Source organism: Lineus longissimus, chromosome 13, assembly GCF_910592395.1.
Source record: "Lineus longissimus chromosome 13, tnLinLong1.2, whole genome shotgun sequence".
Lineage (NCBI taxonomy): Eukaryota > Metazoa > Nemertea > Pilidiophora > Heteronemertea > Lineidae > Lineus > Lineus longissimus.
Genome location: NC_088320.1, coordinates 559,865 through 585,299, shown reverse-complemented (window position 1 = coordinate 585,299; position 25,435 = coordinate 559,865). Strand labels below are relative to the sequence as shown.

Here is a 25,435-nt window from a genome sequence, read left to right as displayed (position 1 = left end):
AGCGGCTTTATGTTGTAGAGTCTAATTTTGAGATCACAGTTAGATGATCTTGAAAATGATGTGAAAGACATTTCAAAGATTTTTACCATAGAAAATAAGTGACTGTTCCAAGATGACAATCAGTTCTAAATCTCTCTCTCTTTGCCTCCTCCAGGTGCTTTATCAACAGCTGTGGACCGTGAAGGTCTAAGCGCCCTCTGCTGGGCATGTCTGAAAGGACACTTCATGTGCGTACAGACGTTGATCGATCGCGGTTCTGCCATTGACCACCAGGATAAGAATGGGCGTAGTCCGCTGGATCTGGCTGCCTTCTATGGAGATGCACAAGTGGTAAGTGATCCTCAGGGCATTCTTTATTACCTTCATCATAACGCACAAAGGAGCTGTTGGTGCTGTCACCTTTGACGTTCTCTCTAAACTAAGCTGTACCAAGATAGATACATTATTTGCACTGGTCCCTATTCTGGGAAATTAGAAACTTGAATGTCAGTGCATAGCTGGGCTCTTGCTAACAAGTGATAGTTTATGGTATGTTCTGATTGTAACAGCTCACAACCAATCATCCAATTGTAACCCAGGTCTCTGTTCTTCCTTCAGGTGCAGTATCTAATCGACCATGGTGCTAACATTGAACACACAGACTTCAATGGAATGCGTCCCCTTGACCGCGCCATTGGCTGCAGGAATACAAGTGTTGTCATCTGTTTCTTGAAGAAAGGTGCCAAACTCGGCCCGGCAACTTGGGCGATGGCTGCTGGCAAGGCGGACATTCTGATTCTATTGCTCAACAAACTCATGGAGGACGGGAATATACTCTACAAGGTATGTATCTTGTTTTTATACCAGTTAATTTCATCAAAAGAAAGTAAGCCTCGCCATGACCATGGACGAATTTGAAGAAGTTTGTTTTGGCGCTGACCAGCCATGCGTTTCACCTTGAACAAAGGATCGCCGTGTCTCTAGGCATTGTCTTATTTCCCTCCTTCTCTCTCCACAGAAAAACCGCCTGAAAGAAGCCGCTCACCGCTACATGTACGCCCTGAAGAAGTTCCCCACAGAATGCGGAGCAGAGGACTCGAAGACGTTCAAGGACCTAAAGATCAACCTGATGCTGAACCTGTCCCGCTGCAAGAGGAAGCTCGGAGACGTCCCTGGCGCCATTGATCTCGCCAGCAAGGTGTTGGACTTACGACCACAGTCATATGAAGCTTTCTATGCACGAGCCAGGGCCAAGCGTGATGACAGGTTGGTTGACTTTCTAGTCAAATTTCATGGCGTTTACATTGATATTGACGATTTAGAAGAAAGTGGGAAAATTTTCCCAGCATATCAGTAACCATTTGATATTACTGTCGTTGCAACTAAAGCTAGTCCTAAATGATGCTAATTAACACCTTACTACCTACATTGTAATGCATGCCTAAATACTAAGTTCTCCATTCTCTTGATTTCAGGAAGTACACTGAAGCCATTGACGACCTGATGGAAGCACTGAAGCTGGCGCCTAGCAACCGTGAACTTCGTCGTCTGCTTGCTCGCATCAAGGAAGAATGTAAACAACATGCCAAACTCGAGAAAGCTGCATCACTCGGATCGATCACCGAAGTCGGATTGAAGACGGATACGGAGAAAGATGACTTGCCGTTACCACCTGCGCCAGAACCAGAACCAGAGATCATCGTCCCAGTCGACTCTAAAGGCCTGCCCCTGCCACCACCACCACCACCTCCTCCTTTTGAGGACAACCCGAACAAACGAGAAGAGACTGCGTTATGATGACACCGTGGATTATTTAGAGACTTTGTGTGACACATTGTGTTGGATATGACTGCTTACTTGTGGAGCCTGTCACGTCTGTTCATGAGGACCGATCTATTTTGTTCAGAGGGAACCAGTCTTTTAGATTGGATTGGTATGAAGTTGGACCGGTCGATAACATGAATTCTGTTTGTTTAGTTTAAACCCAGTCTTTCTGAATAAGGCTCGAGTCTCAACTGATTGGACAAAGTCTGTACCAAGTTTATATATTGTCGATACGATTTGGTGTATTAAACCAAGCGTTGAATTATAATTGAACACCAGAGACTAAGCAAAATCTACAACCAAGTCAATGTTTTAAGTTGCCATATTAGAGATTGTGCTGATTTGAAATCATAATCTTTTTTCAAAATTGTTTGAAGAGGTATTTCAGACATGTATGATGAAATGTGCTGTTAGGTGATTGTAAGCCTCAATACTTCCCTGGCTGTCTGGAAACGCAATGCATCGTATTCATGACATCGACATCATTGCAATAACAAAAATGTATGCAAAATGTGATGGTATTCAGCAAAATATTTCCCACTGGTTCTGGGGAGTTATAGTTAAGACACTTTATGAAAGTCAAGGAAGGATTCAGCTTGTGGACCGTTGTTACTCTTGCTTGTGTTCTTATTCAAATGGAATATCTGAACTAAAAAGAAGCAAAGAAATCTTGCGGCTGGAGGTTGGGTTTGTTTATGTTGGGGTTAAATGATCATATTATCGTGATAGGTTTATGATGACACTCTCCTCAGAAAGGGGCCTGTAATCCCATATTAAGATTATGTGTATATTGGTTTGTAAGTTCAAAGTTAGTATGCTTAATTATTTGATAATTATTAACTATAAGTTATTATTATCTGGCGGGGGGGGGGGGGGGTGGGGGGGGGGGTAAATATGCAGCGCATTTGGGGAGAGTTTAAAACTTGATGGCTGTTAGATTTTATAGCTAAGGTTCCTCAGTCAGATAGAGTCTCCAGATTTCTCGCACTCACATTGAGAAATCAACACTTGGGTTTCTGCTTCCTGTGAGGTTGCCCCTGAAGGTATTTATATGAGCCAGAATATGAGTTTTTTGTATAAAGTTGTTAATAGATCATGTAAATAGTCCATAAATTATCAATAATATTATGAAACGCATTTTAGTCATTATTTTGTCATTATTTCTTTGTCAAAGCACTCGAGGCTTCAGATGTTTTGCTGTGCAAGGTTTGTGAGACATGTCGTTTTCTGGCAGCGTTGAAATATGCCTTTTATCTGGATAAATCCTTCTATTTATCAAAGGAAGAGTATCATGATGTTTGGCCAGCAGTAGTCAGTGTTTGCAAAAGTCCTGTACAGGGTTGTACTGTTGTGAATCGTGAATCTGAAAATGTGCGTAAATATTCTACTACCTGTTGGCACACCTAGAGCTGACTGGCTACCCAGAAACAGTCGTTAGATGCGACCGGAACATCATCTAGGCACTAACCCTGAATTGATCAACCTTAAATCCAGACTAATCCTTTCATTCAAGTTCTTGTCATGTGAAAATGGCAAAATAAATAATGAAGACTTTACTGAAGTGCCATAATTGTTTTACTGTAGAGGTGTGTACATGCCAAGCCTTCGGCTCCAGAATGGTTGCGACGCCATCCTGTGTCACCCAGCCCTAGTGTACACGAGGGAACTTAGGGACTGACCTGGCTCTGGGAATATGAAGGTTACGACTGGTGAAAGGAGAATGCTACCCTCTCATTCTTTCGGCACTAATCAACCCGAAACATGTACATTAGGGCTTAGAGCAAGAGTTGAAGAGGACTTTATGGGGGGGAGGGCGACTGTTGTGGTTTTGTGATGACATTGTGATAGAAGATAGTAATGTATACACCGTGACTGTGTTTATTCCGTGAATGGTCCTGACATTTCTAAACTTGTAAAACTTATTCCCTTGATTCGAATGCAAGTAGGATTGTTTTGAAATCACGCAAGTTGCCCACTTTTGATATTGACTTCCTGTGAAGGCGACGATTCTATGTAGCACAAGGAAATGGGCGCCCTCGTTCTAAACAACTCTAGACTTTCTTATGTGTAGCGCCATCTATACAGGAACACCGCGACTGTCAGGCAATATGTCTTGATTGTAGCATGTCCAGAGACACTCCTTCTTTCAAATGACTTTGTCATTCATCGATAGACTTGGAATTTTAAGTGTTCTATGTAGGAGTAGAAATCATGCTTTTTGGTAGACGTTTTTTAGAAAGTTACTAATGAAGCCATTTGCATTTCAAGGGTATTGTGGGAAAAAGTGTCATTTGTGTTTTCTCATTTTCAAACTTGCACATAACTTTACAGATATTTGTAAAAATCATGATTGTGTTAACTGATTGTGGCAGATCAAGGTATAAAATAAATATGTTTGTTAGTTGTAATTTATAATGGCCGTCTTGACTGTTTCTGTTGACCCCTGCCCTACATCCCTCTGTTGTCTCTAAATATAGACACTGCCTGTCCCAGCCGATGGGTAGAAACCATCATTGGCCGCAGTGGACATTTTGACAAAAATCTCTGTCAACAGTATGTAAACAGTTATATACAATTCCAGTACAGGACTCTGGCCGTCTTGAAGACAGATCAGTGCCAGCTCTGGGTGATGAATGAGTAGGGAACAATCCATCTTGAAGACAGATTAGTCCTCACTGGAATGGTTGTTCCCCTAATACACCATCGCCCAGGGCTAGCACTGATGCTTGTCTTCAAGATGGGTTGTTCCCCCAATACACCATCACCCAGAGCTAGCAGATGCTTTTCTTCAAGATGGGTTGTTCCCCCAATACACCATCCCCCAGAGCTAGCAGATGCTTGTCTTCAAGATGGGTTGTTCCCCCAATACACCATCACCCAGAGCTAGCACTGATGCTTGTCTTCAAGATGGGTTGTTCCCCCAATACACCATCACCCAGAGCTAGCACTGATGCTTGTCTTCAAGATGGGTTGTTCCCCCAATTCACCATCCCCCAGAGCTAGCACTGATGCTTGTCTTCAAGATGGGTTGTTCCCCCAATACACCATCACCCAGAGCTATCAGATGCTTGTCTTCAAGATGGGTTGTTCCCCCATTACACCATCACCCAGAGCTAGCAGATGCTTGTCTTCAAGATGGGTTGTTCCCCCAATACACCATCACCCAGAGCTATCAGATGCTTGTCTTCAAGATGGGTTGTTCCCCCAATACACCATCACCCAGAGCTAGCAGATGCTTGTCTTCAAGATGGGTTGTTCCCCCAATACACCATCCCCCAGAGCTAGCACTGATCTGTCTTCAAGATGGGTTGTTCCCCCAATACACCATCACCCAGAGCTAGCAGATGCTTGTCTTCAAGATGGGTTGTTCCCCCAATACACCATCCCCCAGAGCTAGCACTGATCTGTCTTCAAGATGGGTTGTTCCCCCAATACACCATCACCCAGAGCTATCAGATGCTTGTCTTCAAGATGGGTTGTTCCCCAATACACCATCACCCAGAGCTAGCAGATGCTTGTCTTCAAGATGGGTTGTTCCCCCAATACACCATCACCCAGAGCTAGCACTGATGCTTGTCTTCAAGATGGGTTGTTCCCCCAATACACCATCACCCAAAGCTAGCAGATGCTTGTCTTCAAGATGGGTTGTTCTCCCAATACACCATCCCCAAGAGCTAGCACTGATGCTTGTCTTCAAGATGGGTTGTTCCCCCAATACACCATCACCCTGAGGTAGCACTGATGCTTGTCTTCAAGATGGGTTGTTCCCCCAATACAGCATTATGCAAGATGCATGATGCATCAGCAGAAATCCCCAAAAAACATTTTTTAAATGAAAGATCAAGTTTGTTATGTGAAGGGTGATACAAAGATCATGAATATGTCAACAAACAATCGATAATTTCAATAGTTAAAGAAATACCACGAATTTTCTGAACACCTCTCAAAACGTCAACAACAAAAAACGGCCGTTAAGTTGTGACTTCCTCATCTCTCTCATCATGTTGTCAACACCGCGGTGGAGCAGCCAGGACTGATTCGGCCTGGCTGTGACTTCCTCATCTCTCTCACCATGTTGACAACTTGGCAGAGCAGCCAAGACTGATTTGGCCTGGCTGTGACTGTCTCATCTCTTTCACCATAATTATTGTCAACACGGTGGAGCAGCCAGAACTGATTCGGCCTGGCTCTGACTGTCTCATCTCTCTCGCCTTATTAACAACTAGGCAGTGCGGCGAAGATTGATGCGGCCTTGCTGTGACTGTCTCATCAAACGCATCATGTTGTCAACACGGTGGAGCAGCCAGGACTCATTCGGCCTGGCTGTGACTTCCTCATCTCTCTCACCATGTTGACAACTTGGCAGAGCAGCCAAGACTAATTTGGCCTGGCTGTGACTGTCTCATCTCTCTCACCATATCAACAACTAGGCAGTGCGGCGAAGACTGATGCCGCCTGGCTGTGACTGTCTCCTCTCTCTCACCATATAGACAACTTGGCAGAGCAGCCAAGACTGATTTGGCCTGGCAGTGACTGTCTCTCATCTCTCTCACCATGTAGACAACTTGGCAGAGCAGCCGAGACTGATTTGGCCTGGCTGTGATTGTCTCATCTCTCTCGCCATATTAACAACTAGGCAGTGCGGCGAAGATTGATGCGGCCTGGCTGTGACTGTCTCATCACTCTCATCATGTTGTCAACACGGTGGAGCAGCCAGGACTGATTCGGCCTGGTTATGACTTCCTCATCTCTCTCATCATGTTGTCAACACGGTGGAGCAGCCAGGACTGATTCGGCCTGGCTGTGACTGTCTCATCTCTCTCATCATGTTGTCAACACGGTGGAGCAACCAGGACTGATTCGGCCTGGCTGTGACTTCCTCATCTCTCTCACCATGTTGACAACTTGGCAGAGCAGCCAAGACTGATTTGGCCTGGCTGTGACTGTCTCATCTCTCTCACCATAATTATTGTCAACACGGTGGAGCAGCCAGAACTGATTCGGCCTGGCTGTGACTGTCTCATCTCTCTCGCCATATTAACAACTAGACAGTGCGGCGAAGATTGATGTGGCCTGGCTGTGACTGTCTCATCACTCGCATCATGTTGTCAGTACGGTGGAGCAGCCAGGATTGATTCGGCCTGGCTGTGACTTCCTCACCTCTCTCATCATGTTGTCAGCACGGTGGAGCAGCCTGGATTGATTCGGCCTGGCTGTGACTTCCTCATCTCTCTCATCATGTTGTCAACACGGTGGAGCAGCCAGGACTGATTCGGCCTGGCTGTGACTGCCTCATCTCTCTCACCATGTTGACAACTTGGCAGAGCAGCCAAGACTGATTTGGCCTGGCTGTGACTGTCTCATCTCTCTCACCATAATTATTGTCAACACAGTGGAGCAGCCAGAACTGATTCGGCCTGGCTCTGACTTTCTCATCTCTCTCGCCTTATTAACAACTAGGCAGTGCGGCGAAGATTGATGCGGCCTGGCTGTGACTGCTGTCTCATCACTCGCATCATGTTGTCAACGCGGTGGAGCAGCCAGGACTGATTCGGCCTGGTTGTGACTTCCTCATCTCTCTCATCATGTTGTCAACACGGTGGAGCAGCCAGGACTGATTCGGCCTGGCTGTTACTTCCTCATCTCTCTCACCATGTTGACAACTTGGCAGAGCAGCCAAGACTGATTTGGCCTGGCTGTGACTTTCTCTCATCTCTCTCACCATGTAGACAACTTGGCAGAGCAGCCGAGACTGATTTGGCCTGGCTGTGATTGTCTCATCTCTCTCGCCATGTTAACAACTAGGCAGTGTGCGGCGAAGATTGATGCGGCCTGGCTGTGACTGTCTCATCACTCTCATCATGTTGTCAACACGGTGGAGCAGCCAGGACTGATTCGGCCTGGTCGTGGGAGAGCGACATCCAGATCAGACAGAGTACGCCTAGTAAAGGGGCATGGACTTGGTACACTATGTAGCAACACTGCCATGGTGCGCTATAAAGGGGGAGGGCACATCCAGAAGAGACATGGGGCACTACCTAGAACCTGACGCAATTGGGGATAAGGCGCACCAAGTAGCAAAAAGGAACATCCATCAGAGGGAAGGGCCAGGCCGGTCTACTGTCTCATTGGCAAAGGTCATTTCTGAAGAACATGGTCCTCCCCAGCATATAAACAACATGGAGCCACGGTAAATCCTTATGCATTTAGTGTCACATCTTTACAAGTCTTCGTAACTGTCAGATACCGCCATCTAAGCTAAGAAATTGGAACTAGGCATTTGCGTAAAATTTAAAATATCGGCCGTTTTTAGGGCGGGGGACGATTTACGGCTGGAACCCCTGAACCAGCTCCCGCAGATCCGTCATTCATTGAGTCAAAGCAAATATGAACCTGGTTTAATCATGCGGTTCATCTTAACTATGCTATATCTTGATTTGCCTTTGAAGTTGGTCTGTTTTTTCTTATTTAGAATTCTGAGAATTACAGACTTTTATTTCTTCAAAATCAGGGTACTAAAATTTAATTTTTTTCAAAAGTTTTTTCTGAACATATGCGGAAACCGTTTCCGGTCTGATATCACTTTAGATTTCATGAAAATCTCAACAAATTAAAAAGTGAGAGCAAAAAAACGAGGTCTGTAAAGTCCTTGGTCTGTAGAATAGACCCTGTCTATAGCAATTCGACAGACGGACCGAAGACCGGGAGATTTATCATGATCACCATGGTGAATTCACCGTTCATCGGCGCGCTTCTCGTGTGCGCGACAAAAACAAAAGACACCGGATACGGAACCAGATTGTCCATACGTGGCAAAATGGCGACTGTGAGCGTGTCCACTTTGTGGCGATCTTTGCTGTTTATTTTGGTGTGTATTCCCTGAATAAGAACTGATTTCAAGACTCCAATAAACAAACGATAAGTCAAAACTAATGTCTTGCTTGTTCCGTTGATAATTTCTTGACCGACCTCTTAGTTTTTGAGTACATGGGACGATGGGTGTTAGAAAATTTAATTTGGCCTCTCGCTCTCCTGTCCTAGCCTGGGTACACATAATGATAACCAGTCATACTAAATAACGACCAATCACGACCAATCATGACCAACACTTCAAAAACTGAGCATCTGTGGTTTAAAACCATTTGGATAGTATATTTCATGCTTCTGAAGAAATACCATGATGAGTTTCAGTCATTTTGAGGGTCATGTTTTTGAGTTATTTTGAACAAAGTGGCCCTCACACCCTCACAAACTCAGAAGGTCTTATAGACTTGGCCCTCACACCCTCACAAACTCAGAAGGTCTTATAGACTTGGCCCTCACACCCTCACAAACTCAGAAGGTCTTATAGACTTGGCCCTCACACCCTCACACCCTCACAAACTTTTCAATTTCACTTTCAGGTTATCATTCCATTGTCGACACTAGCAGCAAAGAATCGGCAAAACCTCATTCAACGACCGAAGGATGTCAAGGATTTCAAAAAGTTATTACGGACTCGGACAAATGTCCTTGTTGTCTATGCAAAAAATGGTATGTAAATAAACAGTTCTGTGTATTGCCTAGATGCTGTCCTAAACTCCTACGAGCTTGCTAGCGACTTGACAATTCACTGCCGTTTTCCCAAAAAAAGGTCATTAGCCTCGGTTTGAGTGACAAAATAAAGGGCGTTTCTACAGAGCAAAAAGTGGCAGTGAAGTCTTCAGTCGGGTCCAAGCGTGAATTGAAAACTGCCTTCAGTGGCCTACAGAATGATAGAGTATATTTTCTATTATTCCTTCCTTGAGCACTGCAGGAAGATGGAGAGCCCTGGGCTTATCCTTTATTAGATTATACAATCATCTGTCTGCTTTATTTTCAGATCGTGAGGTCTCCTCATTGCTCAAGACTGCCCGCGAGGCCGCAGAAGAGATGATGGGCCAAGCCACAGTGGCATATGTGGATTGTAGGTAAGCAGCCATACATGGGGCCGGGGATGGGGTGGGGGGGGGGGTGGGCATGTTGCCAACAATAAAATCATACGCATACAAAATTTCTTGGTAATCTGGTAGATTTTTGTAAGATTCTTTTCTTCTTTTTTCAGTGCAGCTCAAAAATTATGCAAAAAATTTAAAGCGAAGCCCAGTTCTTATGAAATAAAACATTATAGGTAAGTTGGTATATTTTGTTGAGGATTATGGCACATGTCGGATAGGTTTTGCTATAACAGGTTTTGTTAGTGTCCTCAAGAATAGAAAGGTGAATAAGTGTGTTGAATCGAAGGCCACCTTGGACAAATAAGATTTGTGCTTATTGTGACAGTTGGATTTCTAAGTACTATTGATGGGTTTTTTTCTTCCAGTAATGGTGAATTTAATAAAATATATGATCGGCGAGAAACAGCCAAGGTAGGTTTTTGTTTGACATTTTATTTTCTACAATCCTCAAAAAATAGTTTGGGATTCACTTAGCAAATGAAGATCAGGTCATGCATTTTAAAGCTGGTCGAACCTCTCTATTGAGAGCACGTTTGGAACTTACAAATGCTGTATCTATAGAAAGGTACATCCTGATTACAGAGATCAAATCTAACTGAATGGTAACTTGTTGTCTTTCAGTCACTGATTAGTTTCCTACGCGATCCTAAAGGTGATTTACCATGGGATGAAGAATCATCCGCGGATGATGTCATTCATATCATGAATCCACCACAATTAACGAAATTACTGAAGAAAGAGAGAAAGCCTATACTCCTGATGTTCTATGCGCCATGTAAGTCAGATCTTGTGCACTTTGCTAGGTTCTCTGCTGTGTGCTGTGGTCATAGCCTGGTTAGTTTAGAATTGACGAGATAATTTTTCGACCAGAGGAGTCGTTGTTATCCCAGTGTAAGATGATAAGTCAATGACAAAGCACAGACTAAGATTGCATACTTTCTTCAACCAAACTCTTCTGATTTAGACATCGGTCAACCTCTCTTTATCTGTACATACTTGTATTCTGTCTTTCCAGGGTGTGGCTACTGTAAGATGATGAAACCAGAATATGCAGCGGCTGCCACTGAACTGAAAGGTTTTTCGGTAAGTATACAAATCAGCTGACGACAGACGGGTAGTCTGGTGCTTGCAGTTACTAACCAGGAGATTGGATAATGCTGCCTCCATTATCACCTCTGGGCAGAAACGATGTGACTAAACCAGTTGGTCAACTTGATTGATGGCAGGAATATAGATGCATGGGGCCTGTTATCACTTCGAGTGCTTCTGTTGAGGTTAAGTGCAATGGTCTTGTGCGATAGCAAGCAGATCAAGTCAAAGTCTAACTCTCGCCTAATTGTGTATTTCAGGTTCTTGCTGGCATGGACGTTGATAAACCAGAGAATGCTATCATCAGAGAACAGTTCAACATCACAGGATTCCCTTCCATTATTTACATAGAGTGAGTACTACAAGGAGATTGAGGTCTAGCAATCGGTCCTTCTTCAGCCTCCACACAAGTCTAGTTTGTCTTCAGCTAAGGTGATTCTCTTTCTGCTGTACAGTGCTACAGTGAGACTAACAAGACATTGAGGTAAAACCAAGACCAGCATCCTCTGCCCTGTTCTTAATGAAGACGACTTGCTGTTTATCTATGCTTGTTCATATTTTCAGAAAAGGCCAAATGAAATACAACTATGGCGGAGAGAAAAATAAAGATGGTATTGTTACTTGGATGAAGAAGTAAGAAAAAACATACAAATTATAACAATTACATTGTATTGATTTTCTTCAGAATCTTAAGATGCTGCCACTTACTCACTATGTACTCAATAATAGGCCTAGTGAAGCCCATGTAACTTAGGTTATGATGGAATCACATGACATACAAATGTTGCAGAGGCCTCAGACTTGACAGGCTATTATACTTAAATATATGTGGGCTTAAGTTGTGGTTTATCTAGAATGTATTTAGGCTCTTGAAACATGAATGATCAAAGTAAATCTTTGGTACAAAATACGTCGGCCTCCAAGAGAAGCCCTGAGCTGGTCGGGGAGACCTTTATCTCACTTGAAAGCATCTTGTGACGTGCACCCTGTTTCTCTTGCAGCCCTCAGCCACCTAAAGAGCCTGAGAAAGAGTCTGAATGGAAGGAGGAGGAGACTGATGTGGTCCATTTGACGGATGCCAACTTTGATGAATTCATGGCATCTCATCCCTCCGTCCTAGTCATGTTTTATGCCCCATGTAAGTTGAGTGATCGGAAATAATTTCACCCAGAAATAAGATTAGTCATGGAACACATGCTACTATCAGAAAGTGCTGATGTCAGCTTTCTGTAGAATGGTCTCGAGTCAGGTTCCATGGTGTAGACTTGGCAGAAGATCCTGATTACCTGATGTCCCTCCATCTCTTTCAGGGTGCGGCCATTGCAAGAAGATGAAACCAGAGTATGTTGATGCAGCTGCCCAACTCAAGGGTGAAGAGGTAGGCGTTGTCTGAACTGAATTGCCACAGCTCGCATTGGGTGCCTACTCCATTATTCTCAGAGACGTTGTGACAGCCTGACAACATCGTTTTCATTATTATTGATAGACTATCCATTTCATTGCTGCAGCTGGAAGAGCTCAGTCTGTTCCCTTCATCATATCCATTTCCCCAGAGTAGAATAAGAGGCTTCTGTTCCCTCTGAAGATTTTGATTAGACGGGAGAAGTCACTGGTCTAAAGGTGATAAACCACTGTTTTGGTGACCTGTTGATTACTTACTGAGTAACAATCCTTCCATTCATCGACTGTGTCGTCTTGGTTTCAGATCGAAGCGACAATAGCAGCTGTTGATTCAACGGTGGAGAAAGTCGTCTCGGAGAAATATGGCATCAAAGGTTTCCCCACTGTCAAGTATTTCAAGTAAGTTGATGTTTCATGAAACAGTTGGAAACCTGAGGAGCAGGTTGATGGAGATTTGAATTTGCTCAGCTGAGAGCGTGGAGTCCTTTCAGGTGTTGTTCTTTACATGTCAAGTCATGTGCTTGGTGGCCACAACCCTCCGAGATGCCCAAGTTCTTGAACAGCGATGTGGAGAAGTGAACTTGACCCAACTTATCATGACACTTGTTTCATTTTTTGCAGGGATGGTGAAGTCAAATTCGATGTCAATGAAAGAACGGCAGATAAAATTGTGGAGTTTATGAAAGAGTAAGTTATCAAACACTCGCATGTTGGTAATGTGTCTTTGTTGATGCCTGTTTTGTTGATGACATCACATCTTGCTTTGTGAATTGAATTGAATAATTTCAAACATGGTCTTGGTTTTGTAATAGGGAATCTGCACTGTGGAGAGAGGCCCACAATGGGAGGCTCAGTGCCGCCGTGTAGGTGATTTATCCGTGCTAATATAGTCCTATTCTTTTACAGTCCGAAGGAGCCTCCGCCACCACCCGCGGAAGAACAACCGTGGGAACTAACAGAGAGTGATGTGGTCCATTTGGATTCTCAAAACTTCAAGAGCACACTCAAGAGGAAGAAACACACTCTTGTCATGTTTTATGCCCCATGTAAGTGATATACAATAGTCTGGCTGACTCCATTGTGAGGCCTTCTCTTTGTGATCCTGGTATCCTCCTAAATGTCCTTCGGTCTGCCCCTCTCACTGAGTTTGGTGTTCCTCACCAGTGGCGTGTCTTCTCTATAACTTGCCATACAGAGATAGGGACACACCATACCTACTCCTGACCACTGAAAGCTCCTGTTGATAATGTTAAGACCAGAATAGGTTTATTTTCCAGGGTGTGGTCACTGTAAGAAAGCCAAGCCGCACTACATGAAAGCTGCTGAGACGTACAAAGAGGACAACAAGGTCATGTTTGCTGCCATGGATTGTACAAAACATGCCGACGTCTGTAAACAGCATGACGTCAGTGGCTACCCGACGTTCAAGTACTTCAACTACGGCAAGAATGATGAGAAATATACTGGTGGAAGAGAGGTAGGCTCCTATTGGTTGGTTGGAGATGCTCCTGGTTGATGAGATGTAGTTGTTGGCCTGGTTCTTGATGGCTTCACACCTATCCCTCTTCAAATAGAGTCTTCCATCTGGCTTTAACTCTTTCACTGTCACTTTCAGGAAAATGACTTCGTGCACTTCATGAAGGATCCCCAGAACCCGACTCCCCCTCCGAAGCCCAAGACCGACCCACGACTTGCCTGGGCAGAGAACGACGCCGCCGGCAACGTCCAGCACTTGGCAGACGACACTTTTGATACGTTTTTATCCGAACATCCATCCGTCCTGGTTATGTTTTACGCACCATGTAAGTTTGATTGTTTTCTTTTCTGCTTTTGTTGAGTGAAATTCTATTACATGAAAGTATCTTGTAACTCCCTGCTGTGGTTTAAGTCTTTCATACAGTTTGTGCCAAGTAAGAATGAGTGTTCCATCATTGGCTCCTGCCTGTGATGCTGTTGTGACATTCTGTTTTGATGATCTTTCAGGGTGTGGACATTGTAAAGCCATGAAGCCTGCGTATGGTGAAGCTGCTCAACGACTTGTTGATGGATCGGTAAGCCTTGGTTGGCTCATTATAGCTTTGAGAGACGTGATTTGAAGTGGTGAAAGCTCCACCTAGTTTCTCTTCTGATCAACTTATTATCGCCAACATCAGAATTCAAGTTAGATTACAGAAAATTGACCCTCAGCAAGAGAAAAACCACTCCTGCCACCTCACATTAAGACATGTTCCTGTATTTACAGATAGGTGGCGTTCTAGCTGCTGTTGATGCAACACAGGAGGCGCAGATTGGTGAGAAGTACGAGGTCCGCGGCTACCCGACACGTGAGTACCACGTACCTTCTGTCAGCCAAGGAGCTGCATTGTTGACTGTTGACCTCTGCCAGAACTTGCCACGTACATTCTGGGCAAAGTGTGTCATGAAGATAAGATATAATCACTGAGTTTCGTCAGAACATAATACTGTACATTGTTCACATACATTGTCCACATAACTGCATGTAGTGCATGCAATGGTGCATGTAGTGCATGCAGTGCATGGCAACATGGCATTGCTAAGACAAAGCTGGTGGTGGGAATCATCCAAAGCTGCAACGAACAACTCAAGGTTGTCAAGTTGAGCAAGTCTTGATAGAACCCACTGCAGTTCTGTTCAAATAATGTGTCCTGTTGACAGTAAAGTTTTCCTTTGATTTCAGTGAAATATTTCCGGAATGGCCAGATGGTGAAGGACTATGACGGCGGACGCTCCACTGACGACCTGTTTAACTTCATGATAGAGTGAGTCATTATATTATCCAGTTTATGGCTGTTGTTCTAGTCTACATTGCAAATCAGAATAGACAGATTATTTGTCCAGATTTATGATTGTAGTTTACGGGACAAATCCAACATAGAGCACTTCAGGCGTGATCTGCTGATATCCAGCCATCATCCTGCCTACCTCACTATCGACTGCGATCAAACACCCCATCAGGGCAAGCCACCTTCTTCCTCTTTTTCTTCTTCGTGCTCAACAAATGATTCTTTTGGAGGGAGCATGGGGCCTGGTTCTGCTAGACTTACGTCAAATGACTTCTCTGATATTTATTTCAGGAATGATCCAGAAGAACAGAAACGTTTGGAACAAGAAGCAGAAAAACTAAAGGCAGCCGAAGAAGAAAACAGACTGGCAGAGGAGAAACGTCGAGTAGAGGCTGAGGAAGAGTGGAAGGCTGAGGAGAAAAAGAAGGCTAAGGAAGAGAAAAAGAAGGCCGAGGAGAAAAAGAAGGCTGAGGAGGAGAAAAAGAAGGCTGAGGAGGAGAAAAAGAAGGCTGAGAAAAAGAAGAAGGCTGAGGAGAAAAAGAAGGCTGAGGAGGAGAAAAAGAAGGCTGAGAAAAAGAAGAAGGCTGAGGAGAAAAAGAAGGCTGAGGAAGAGAAGAAGAAGGCTGAGGAAAAGAAGAAGGCTGAGGAAAAAAAGAAGGCTGAGGAAAAGAAGAAGGCCGAGGAGAAAAAGAAGGCTGAGGAGAAAAAGAAGGCTGAGGAGAAAAAGATGGCCGAGGAGAAAAAGAAGGCCGAGGAGAAAAAGAAGGCCGAGGAAGAGAAGAAGAAGGCCGAGGAGAAAAAGAAGGCCGAGGAAGAGAAAAGGAAGGCTGAGGAAAATACAAAGGAGAAAAAGAAGACAGAATTATAAACATCTTGATCAGTCTCATCACTGGTGGTTGGCATAGTTTTATAGTAATCTTTCTCTTCACACCATACCTCCTGAACCACCTGCATCAGTCATTTTTGTAAAAAAAGGAAAAAGTTCCATATGAAAGAAATGTTTGATGTCCAAAAGTTGTATTTCATAAATCTTTGAGTTAGTGAGAGCTCCCTGCCTGGTATGTGTGCGAAATGCTTCCATATCCGTAAAGGGTGCTTGAATGGTCATTCATGCTTTTGGTGTCGACCCTACTTAATAATGTGAATGACTGAAGTATTTATGTGTTTAGATACCGAATGGTTCATTTTTGTACTTTGTGTGGCCTGTGTACACTTGTACATATGCATTCATGTATATACCTGGAGAAACACTGTTGATATTGACAGATCTGTCTAGCAATAACACTATGGCCACTGAGGTACGAGTTGTATAACAAGAAACCATCCTCTTAGAAGGTGGTCAGTTCCAGTTGACTCGGTCAGGAAAGCACCCACAGTCAATGGGACTTCTGCCTGTAATTCTTTAAGCGTACCTGATTGACCGCAATCAATAATTGGGAACCAAGAGCTGGCTTAAGGCCACCGTCGACTTCATACACCATATCAGTTGGTTTATATTCATGCTGACATCCTCGTTATTAATTGGACTTGGCCTCGAGACTTATTTGTTGAGTGTTTGCGCTTGTGGTGGCTGTTTTTTCTACAGTAGCTGTTTTGAACATTCCAACTAGATTAGTCTGCCATTACAAACCGGCACTGCCAGTATCCGTGTGTTTTATAATCAAAATATTCAAGGCTTCTTATTTATTTGTGCTAGATGTCTTGTAAATGACCTAAGAGTATAATATTGACTGAAGTTCTGGAGACAGAATGACTGATGAACTTCATGCATATGGTGCCAGTCTTGTGGTGTACAATTGCTACACGATCAACCCAAGAACCAAGTGACCCAATCTATTTATATTTGATGCCATTTTGGAATATTTTGCCTCGGATTCCATGGCTTTATACTTCTACATTTAATCCACATTTAGAGCCGCAGCAAAATGCACTCAGGTCATTTTGGAAGGGAATTGTTTACATATTGGTGCCTTTTTATTCAGGAATGAATGAATGCCTTCTGGTCAAAACTCCATCTCCAAATGACTGTTAACTTATCCTTTTGGCTCAAGGTTGTGTGGTCCTCTCAGCAAAGAACCCTTTTATTTGTTAATCCTTGATGTGTTTGTGACCGAAAGTGATAGGAATCGTTGCTGTTTAGATGACTTTGTGTATGACTCAGCACTGTATACTGACTGATTCCTTTCTGTTTTTTTTGGGTCTCGTATCTGTGTACATAAATTAGGATATTTTCTCTTACAAAGGAAAAACTATTTTTGATAGCTGTGGTCATTCTGGTTGTGGCTTTCAACCCTAATGCATTAACTGTTAAACTTTAGCAGCAAACATGGAATGTAGTCGACACAAATTGAAAAATGAGCAAATTGGAAAAGTTTGGGCTCTGCAAACATTACTCAGAACCAAACTCCTCGTCATTTATGACATTGTTCAGTTGGTCTTAGTATTTGTAGCTGGTAGTCCAGTTAGCAATAAATTGTGACTCCTTTCTCGTGTTGTTGAGGCTGGATAGAACCATATCATGTTAGTCTAGTTACAAGTCCTTCTGGCAATTTGATGTTTGGATAGACCTTGTGTATCATAGGGGTGCTGATTGGATCACGCGAGTGGGCTTCTGCTCCACATTTTGTGGAGAAAACTAGGTTGTTAAGGTTAGCTGTTGGTTTTGGGAAACAAATTAAGGTGCAATGCATATTGCAACATACTCAGATATTTTGAAGTGTAAAAGCATTATTTGAATAAATCGCTTTTAAGATATTGACTTTTGAAATGCATTTGTTTTGTTGGTGATTCTTCAACCCAGACTTGGACTGCATGTTATTGGTTGGGACTGAGCGTGCGGCATTTACACCTTTCTGCCTTGCCTTGGCCAGAAATAGTGGTATGCACATCCAAGTGTTGTTAGAAGAGGTCACGGCCAGCTGTGTGTCACTGGTGCTCTCCGAGGTCACGGCCAGCTGTGTGTCACTGGTGCTCTCGGAGGTCCCCATCTCTTCTCCCCACTTGATGTCCTGGTCCCTTGGTTGTTGCCATTGGGGTGAGACAATGTTGTGGACACCACGTTTCCATTGCTGCTAGAATGACCATGTCATTGGTTGTAAACGACTAAGGTACATATCGGATATCCAAGATAGCTGATCTGCACCTTTACATTTGTAGCACCTTCACCCAAGATACTATGATTTGTAAACGTCTACAGAAGGGATGAGGCTGGTTGGTCTGGGGACGTGTCAGTTGAGCCCTTGATAAGGCTGGACACTCCTTTGTCTAAGCCACAGTGCTGAAGCCTCTGCAGGTTTCCAGGACTCGTGGAGCTATCCATGGCTTGTTGTATTGTAAGGCAAATACAGTGAAGACTGTCCACTTATACTGTTGACCTCTTGGTTGTGACTTGACAATGACCGTGAATGAAGTCACACATATCTAATATTCAACAATTTATTCATGAGCTGATCAGCTTGACAAGCAAGGGGGAAAGTAACATGCATTCTATACACCATGACAGTGTTTGTACAATATAAACCTATTCAAGTAGCATTCCTTTAGAGGAGACGACTTGTGTTTCATCAGTGTTTTTACATGTACATTGAAGAGTAAGAAATAAAATCTTGAGAGGCATCTGGTGAAGCTTTGACTGCCAAGATGCCTCGGCCAACTTGGTGCCAAACCATGCCACATAAGCACAACATGACATAACCTGCCTATCTTGAGTAGGAAGGGAGATTACAGAGACTAGTTGCTGTGGAGAAAGCATCCAAATTACCCTTTCTGAAGTCCACAATTCAATTCTTGACAACTCAAAAACCTAAGTTGTATTCTTGATGGTATCGGTACAACTTTCTGTCCACCCAAATTGAAATATCCAACTATTCCTGGTGCTGGTGACCACCCGCGCCTGGTACCTCTTGAGGCATGTGAGGCGGGGGGAAATGTTCATGTGGCCTATTATTCCGAAACGTAATCACACAGGCAAAGAAAAATAAGACAGTGATCCCAATAAGCGCCAAAGTGGACATAGCATTAAAAAAGTTTCTATAGGCAATCCGGCAGTACCAGATCAGACCTAGAATTAGTCCAAATAACGGGAACATTAGATTGCTAAGGTCTATTTCCATAGTGTCCTGGTCCATCTGTACGTTTCCTTCCTGGGGACGTTGTGAGCGTGTGATCAGGCAATGAACAACGCTCATGTCTCCGATGTTGTACGAGGACAGCGTTGAGCCGTCTCCACGCAGTTCTTGACCATTGTAGATAAGACGCACCAGAAGATTCTCGGCAAGCTCACCAGCGAAATGTGTCCTGGAAGTAAAAATAACAACATATTATTTACCACTGGGTGCCACTTGGTTTATAAGCTGAGAGAACCCCTTCAGTCAAGGATATGGAAGTTAAAGCTTACTAGTAAACGAAGCAAGGAAAGAAACGAGAAGAGGAGATCAAGGAGAGTTCATCACATCCTTGTATGGATGTTCATTTGTTCTTAAGGCAGACCTACCTTTTGAAATTCTCTATGTTTTCATCAGGGCGAGCTTGGACAAATCTTTCTCGCTCGTCGAGATATTTGATTTTCAATCGAATATGACCGTCGAGTCTTTCAGATGGTTCAGGTGGGGTGCCTGCACTTGAACCTGAAGCACTGGGTTCTGAGTTCTCAGGAGCAGAGTTCTTGGGTACAGAGTCTCCAGGTCCTGATGGGTCAGGCTGGTTCTGCTCTTGATGGAGTCGGTTCCTGACTTCTCCTGTTGTGCCATCTGGAGGTTCTTCCTGCTGCTGTGGCGACGTTTCCGAAGTGTCACTTCCTGCCTGGTCGTGAGTGGCTCCATTTCCTTCACTGGTTGGTTCATGACTGATGTCAGTCCCTGCATCAGATGACCCAGGGTTGAGGGTAGTAGTTAACCAGGCGAGAAGCAGCCCAGTAAGGACGAAAAGGATGGTCACAAAGATTGTGACCTCATCTCCAACGCCTTCTATGATCGACATCTCTTTTTATTGGACTCTGGAAGAAAAGCAAGCATATAGAGTGAGTAACTAACAAGAAGGAAGCAATGAGGTACAACTGACCCTACAACACATAGGCCTACTGACACCTTACTTTACCTAACCTAACCATAGAGATGGACAAGGCCAAGGCAGGCCCAGCACTGCAGCAGCCTGGCAGGCATGCCATTCGGGTGCCTACAATGGGTGGCAGCATGCCCCATACCAACACCTGGACCTGTTCATGATAGACATGCAATAATCATGAACTGAGTCTGAGATAAAGTGGACATTTTCCCAGACTCAAGACTGCCACCCAGTTTTGTCATTTTTGAGACTAACAATGGTCGATTACACAAACATCCTTCCATTCATGAAATAATTCTAATCATTCTGTAATGGAAAAACATCAACAGTATCAAATAAAACAACTTCAGTTGAAGTATGACGTGTAGTTACTGACATTTTAATCGATTTATTTCCGAAAACAATTTTTTTTCTGGATTCGACCACCATGACACTTGGAAATGGTAAGAACAAATGAATACATTATTGAAATAGTTTTATTAGTTTGTTTTAATCCAAATTTTTTCGCGAAACATTATATATATATTTATTAAAGAAATAGGTTGAATTCTGCAATTTGGTGGACGCTGGTGGACGCTGTTTAGTATGACCGATATTGATCACTCAAGACCAAATTTGATCCAAGATGGCACACTCATCGCAAAAAGGTCGGCTAATCGCCGTCATCGGAGACGAAGTATGCTTTCATTTCTCCCTATTTCACGTAATTGAACAATGTAGAATATAGAAGAGATAAATACCTACACAATAAGCCCAAATAAGCCAGGGTTATGTCTCAGAAGACACCAAAAATAGGCTTTACAAGAGATTTATACGTCATGTGACAAGCTTGAAAATTCTAATTCGATTTCAAATTCTAGTTGTAAATTTACAATTTTCAGTTGTTCACACGTTGTAACAATTAGGTGTTACAGATTTGATATCAGAACTGACAATTAAAGAATAGAATTATGTTTTTCCCAAATTTAGGTGAAAATGATACTCTATCGTGGCCATGGGCTTGGCATGGCCACCCAAGCCAAAGCAAGCTGCAATTCGGAATTCCAAAGGCACTTGGCCTTGGCCTTGCGTGTGGGTAGTCCTGCTGGCTGAGCCAGAGGAGTGTGAATAGTGATGTGCATGCATGCTGCCTAGAGCCCAGTCCCCAGCCCAGCATGCCAGCCATGGTTATGATAGTGGCGATGCTGTGGCAATGTGCAGAGTTGCAGTTGAAAACTGATCTCCCTTCCGTATCAACGATTCATGGTACAATTTCCCACCCTTAAATTGGGGCATTTAGAGGGTAGTCCATTGGACTTGGAGCTAACTTCATCTGATATGTATTATCTGTTTCTTATTTTCAGGATACTTGCACCGGGTTTCTTCTTGGTGGCATTGGTGAAATGAACAAAAGTAGGCAACCCAACTTTCTAGTTGTTGATAAAAGTAAGTATGGTTGTGCAGGACTGGAACACTTGGTTGCTGCAGGAGACATTCTGTGCCATTGATTGATGAGGTTCTATAGGTATTCAGAACTGATTGTAAGAGATGACTTCTCTTTCATGGTCTCAAAATGAACCTGTTTTATTTGGTTGTTAGGGCGGGGGCGGGGGCGGCTTTTCCTGAGCATTCGGCACTAGGAAGGGAATCCTGTCAACTTCACATTGACCTTCATGAACCTCTCAAAAAACTACATATTCGTGTGAAATGAATGATTCTTTTATTCATTCTTCCTCAGATACCAGTGTAGCAGAAATAGAAGAAACATTCAAGTCATTTGTCGCCCGAGATGATGTGGCCATAATACTAATCAATCAAAATGTAAGTGGTTCTCAACACTTCAAACTTGACAGGGGATTGATTGAGTATGAGTATTATTGTATGAGCAGAGGGCCTGAACAGTACCAGTCTCTGGCACTGCTGGTAGGCCTATAAAAGGCCAGACTTATATGAAATGTCAAGTGAAAGATAGTAGTCTATCATGACTCTGATCAACTGATGTCACTTCTTTTCCAGGTGGCGGAGATGATACGTTACGTCCTCGATGCTCACAACGTAGCGACGCCAGCTGTCCTCGAGATCCCGAGTAAGGACCACCCGTATGATGCTAGCAAGGATTCCATATTGAGACGGGCGAAGGGAATGTTCAGTGTTGATGACTTCAGATAAATGATTGTGATTTGCTTCATGTAGAGATGCCGGTTGCTTTGTGTGGCAGAATATGAAACAACTGCCAGGTACATTGACCTAACCAAACAATGCTGTCATATTGGCCTGATGTGTATTTGAAATGAAAGTACCATCAAGTAGAATTGGCTTGTTCTGCTCTCTGCAATATCACAGACAGCCTGTTATTACTGAGGCTTTCAGAATTATATGCATGTTGCATGAAGTGATGGGTTAATTAGGGAATCATTATATTGGAAAGAGACTGATATTTGTTGCTGTACATTATTGATTTGACATTCCACCTGTGTAGCCTCTCTCATTGGTCTTTTAGGACTTTCTGTAAATTAGTTTCAAAATATCCCATGTGGGGTCTTCGACAAACAACCTGCTGGCAGCAGTTCAAAACACTTTTCATATCCAATGATGACATGAAGTTTGAGAGAGACACTAGAAGATGTGCAATATAACTCTTGTATTACGAAGTCAACACCTGGAGTACACCTAAACTAATTGGATGTGTTATTTATTCAGAAAATAAAATATATGTGTATGTACTAATATGTTTTGTTTGTCTTCTCAACTTCTTGACAAACGGTTTGATTATCATCCCTTCGGCCTGGCATTCATCACATGCCTCCATCTGGACCCGGAAGACAATCCCATTATCATTGCCCTGTATCAAAGGGGAATGAATACTTTTACTTGATATGTCTCCATAGCTCTTGAGGTGTGGCTATAATCTACAACCACATTCGCAACGACCGCACAACGAACGGATTCGTGACGGCTCCTAGTCGGTCTACTACACGTCCTGCAATGTCGGCGCTTTCCCGTCATTCGCATACTCAGTACCGTTGTCTTCAGCTGAACATGTGTGGAGTAGTTGAGGTATGAGTGAAAAGCCCTTTGGGGTTGAGCTATTTAAATGAAATTAACCTCGGCATCAATTGTATTTTTTCTTATATAAGTCTCTACCGATATAGAAGTCAGCCAGGCCATCTGAATACATGTGTGGGGTAACGGCGACAGAGATCGCTGGCCGATGGTAATCACCTCTTGATCTCTTGCGACTGAATAATCTAGCCCACCTCGGGCACATGGCCTTATAATTTCAAGGGGCCTTCTCAGCTAAGCCGGTGATCGACACAGTATGTACCCATGGAAAAGGAGTCCGACCCTATTGTATGATGGCAGATTAGGGTATGGTCCTAGCAAGAAAGTCATCCTTGGCCAGAAAGCCTCGTACGTGACGTACCGTCAATACCACCCCTATCTTGTCTCCGTTTCCATCCATCCTGCCCATTCCTTAACTCCGGACGCAGTGGACCGGCCTCGGCCCGTCGTCATCGAGGAAAGACGACCAGGATGATGAAATGGACTGCATAATAGTCTAGCCCATGTCGAGATGTCCCTTCAAATTCATAAATCTGAGGACGAATAATTACCTCAAAGTGAGCGCGATATCTCACAGAGTGTCCTTTAACCTTCGGGTATATGTCACGATATTTTATTCTGGATTTGTCGGTATAGGTCACACGCCTGGTACGAGCCGGTCGCACGCAACCGTGCGTCTTTCGACAAATCGCCAACCTCTTTGTGAGTTGTTTGTTCATTGGGAATTCATGAGTTGGCTGGGTTTCAGACAACGCAATCAGCTAATCTCGACCCCGGGATAGAATATTATTGGGACTGGTGAGGAAATAGGAGTTTGGAAAAGTGTGTCTGCTGTAGTTGGTTGAATACTTTTATTTGATATGTGATCAATTTCGGATTAGGGAGCCGTTTGTTATCTGTGGCGTGTGTGGGATACGTGTAGTGCAGAGAGAGGTTGTAACCTAATAACGTCTATTTTGAAGTTACATGACGTTAAAAAGCAGTGCATGAGGAAGCAAGTAAATTGGATCAGGTGACTTGGTCTAATGTGTCCAGTCTGCGCGCCATGCGCCGCCACCCGTCAAAACTGGCGGAATAAATGCAGGCCTGACCACTGGATAGGCAGCAGTGTGCAGGCCCTTCTCTAAGGTAGACCATAGTCAAGTTTGAACTTCGTCTCATCTGATACATCTTTGTCATTGTCGACTTGCAGGCAGCCAGGATGAAAATCATATTCTGCTGGACTTTCTTGGCATCTCTGCTGTTAGCACAGAATGTGTTACAGACGGAGTCTGGTAAGTTAATAGTGTAGAGGGAGACCACGTGATCTCAGATTCAACGACGTCGCCAATACGTCACATGAAGACAACCGATTTGACCTCCCCTCCCAAGCCCATGCCTTGAGTCCCCCTACAGGCAATATCAAAAATTGACCTTAAAGCTGACATTCATGCATAAAAACCCTAACGGCCAAGTTAGGAAACACCAACGCCCGTCCGCCATGTTTTGAACGACCGCCGGTCAGTCATGTTTCAAACTCCCTCAGATACGATAGACTACCAGCTGGCCGCAGTGGCGCTACCATATTCACCACCAGGGCACTGATATGAGCATTAGTTCATATACTGAAAAGTGACCAGTGCGACCATTGTTTGAAATCGAATGCCACCTCATCAGACAGTTCCTCAATACACGCATGGTTTTAATACTAGCGAAGCGGGAAATTGTTTTGCATCTTTAAAAAACAAAAAATAGCTGCGTGCTCCTACAATCATCGCGGGGTGGCATGTTCATCTCCTGATTATGTATCTTATGAATTCACTTTGCCAATATTGTAAAAGGGCAAATTTTAAAGGCCACTTTAAAACTGAAAATGGTACAGATGGTACAAAAGACGACATTCTGTCTAGCTTGTACCTGAAATGAAAATCTGCAAAATGTCTACGTACTCGATAACGGCTTCGTGGCTGAGTGAGTAAGACGGTAAGGGTCAAGTGCCGACGGTTCCGAGTTCGAACCCGCTCGAGGAAATATTTTATTTTTTCTTCACACGAGAGCGTATCGGTGACCAGTCTCGTCAACGAACTTGTTGTTTTGCAGTCGCTGGGTGTCTATCATGTTTCAAGTGCAGTTGGTCTTTTGGTGGTCGGACGTTTGTGTTTTCGAAATTGGCCATCAGAGTTTTTATGCATGCATGTCAGCTTTAAGGTCAGCGACCTTTCCTGCTCAAGACGTTCATCGAAATAGTTTTAACAAATGTTTACTGTCGTCATCGACATC

The 25,435-nt window shown here is 43.7% G+C and overlaps 4 protein-coding genes across 13 annotated transcripts in view; 3 read left to right on the top strand and 1 right to left on the bottom strand.

Annotated features, from left to right (window-relative positions):
• LOC135498217 (protein TANC2-like) overlaps positions 1 to 2,672 on the top strand; it is a 99,835-nt gene extending 97,163 nt beyond the window's left edge. For all 9 annotated transcript variants that reach the window (XM_064788424.1, XM_064788426.1, XM_064788423.1 and 6 more), the window contains 4 exons: positions 155 to 330; positions 598 to 822; positions 998 to 1,245; positions 1,455 to 2,672. In XM_064788424.1, coding sequence (XP_064644494.1) covers positions 155 to 330; positions 598 to 822; positions 998 to 1,245; positions 1,455 to 1,776 — 971 coding nt within the window. In that variant the 3' untranslated portion in view covers positions 1,777 to 2,672. The remainder of the gene's footprint in view (positions 1 to 154; positions 331 to 597; positions 823 to 997; positions 1,246 to 1,454) is intronic.
• A 5,948-nt stretch (positions 2,673 to 8,620) lies between these two features.
• On the top strand, positions 8,621 to 17,840 carry LOC135497898 (protein disulfide-isomerase A5-like). The gene is made up of 20 exons (XM_064787889.1): positions 8,621 to 8,671; positions 9,207 to 9,336; positions 9,665 to 9,752; positions 9,887 to 9,952; positions 10,145 to 10,190; positions 10,401 to 10,554; positions 10,795 to 10,862; positions 11,129 to 11,220; positions 11,433 to 11,501; positions 11,870 to 12,006; positions 12,179 to 12,246; positions 12,574 to 12,668; positions 12,891 to 12,956; positions 13,176 to 13,315; positions 13,547 to 13,746; positions 13,885 to 14,071; positions 14,253 to 14,320; positions 14,512 to 14,593; positions 14,968 to 15,049; positions 15,365 to 17,840. The coding sequence occupies exons 1-20, from the start codon at positions 8,621 to 8,623 to the stop codon at positions 15,939 to 15,941; spliced, it is 2,466 nt and encodes an 821-aa protein (XP_064643959.1). The 3' UTR covers positions 15,942 to 17,840.
• Positions 17,841 to 18,494: 654 nt separating this feature from the next.
• Positions 18,495 to 20,898, bottom strand: LOC135498067 (transmembrane and ubiquitin-like domain-containing protein 1). 2 transcript variants are annotated; one of them, XM_064788220.1, is made up of 3 exons: positions 20,879 to 20,898; positions 19,566 to 20,066; positions 18,495 to 19,369 (listed from the first exon to the last, which is right to left on the bottom strand). In XM_064788220.1, the coding sequence occupies exons 2-3, from the start codon at positions 20,048 to 20,050 to the stop codon at positions 18,937 to 18,939; spliced, it is 918 nt and encodes a 305-aa protein (XP_064644290.1). In that variant the 5' UTR covers positions 20,051 to 20,066; positions 20,879 to 20,898; the 3' UTR covers positions 18,495 to 18,936. The 2 variants fall into 2 exon arrangements, with proteins under 2 accessions (XP_064644290.1, XP_064644289.1); XM_064788219.1 differs by lacking the exon at positions 20,879 to 20,898 and adding an exon at positions 20,511 to 20,572.
• LOC135498068 (V-type proton ATPase subunit F-like) lies at positions 20,744 to 22,832 on the top strand. The gene is made up of 4 exons (XM_064788221.1): positions 20,744 to 20,810; positions 21,478 to 21,559; positions 21,852 to 21,934; positions 22,130 to 22,832. The coding sequence occupies exons 1-4, from the start codon at positions 20,760 to 20,762 to the stop codon at positions 22,280 to 22,282; spliced, it is 369 nt and encodes a 122-aa protein (XP_064644291.1). The 5' UTR covers positions 20,744 to 20,759; the 3' UTR covers positions 22,283 to 22,832.
• Positions 22,833 to 25,435: the final 2,603 nt, after the last annotated feature.

Bases quoted from the DNA above. Each gene is read 5' to 3' on its own strand.
- LOC135497898 (XM_064787889.1), top strand. From the start codon at position 8,621: ATGGCGACTGTGAGCGTGTCCACTTTGTGGCGATCTTTGCTGTTTATT. The intron at 12,007-12,178 runs GTAAGTTGAGTG...CATCTCTTTCAG, and splicing joins AGTCATGTTTTATGCCCCAT to GGTGCGGCCATTGCAAGAAG. The intron at 14,321-14,511 runs GTAAGCCTTGGT...CTGTATTTACAG, and splicing joins AACGACTTGTTGATGGATCG to ATAGGTGGCGTTCTAGCTGC.
- LOC135498067 (XM_064788220.1), bottom strand. From the start codon at position 20,050: ATGTCGATCATAGAAGGCGTTGGAGATGAGGTCACAATCTTTGTGACC. The intron at 19,370-19,565 runs GTAGGTCTGCCT...TTTTACTTCCAG, and splicing joins AACATAGAGAATTTCAAAAG to GACACATTTCGCTGGTGAGC.
- LOC135498068 (XM_064788221.1), top strand. From the start codon at position 20,760: ATGGCACACTCATCGCAAAAAGGTCGGCTAATCGCCGTCATCGGAGAC. The intron at 20,811-21,477 runs GTATGCTTTCAT...TCTTATTTTCAG, and splicing joins TCGCCGTCATCGGAGACGAA to GATACTTGCACCGGGTTTCT. The intron at 21,935-22,129 runs GTAAGTGGTTCT...CTTCTTTTCCAG, and splicing joins TAATACTAATCAATCAAAAT to GTGGCGGAGATGATACGTTA.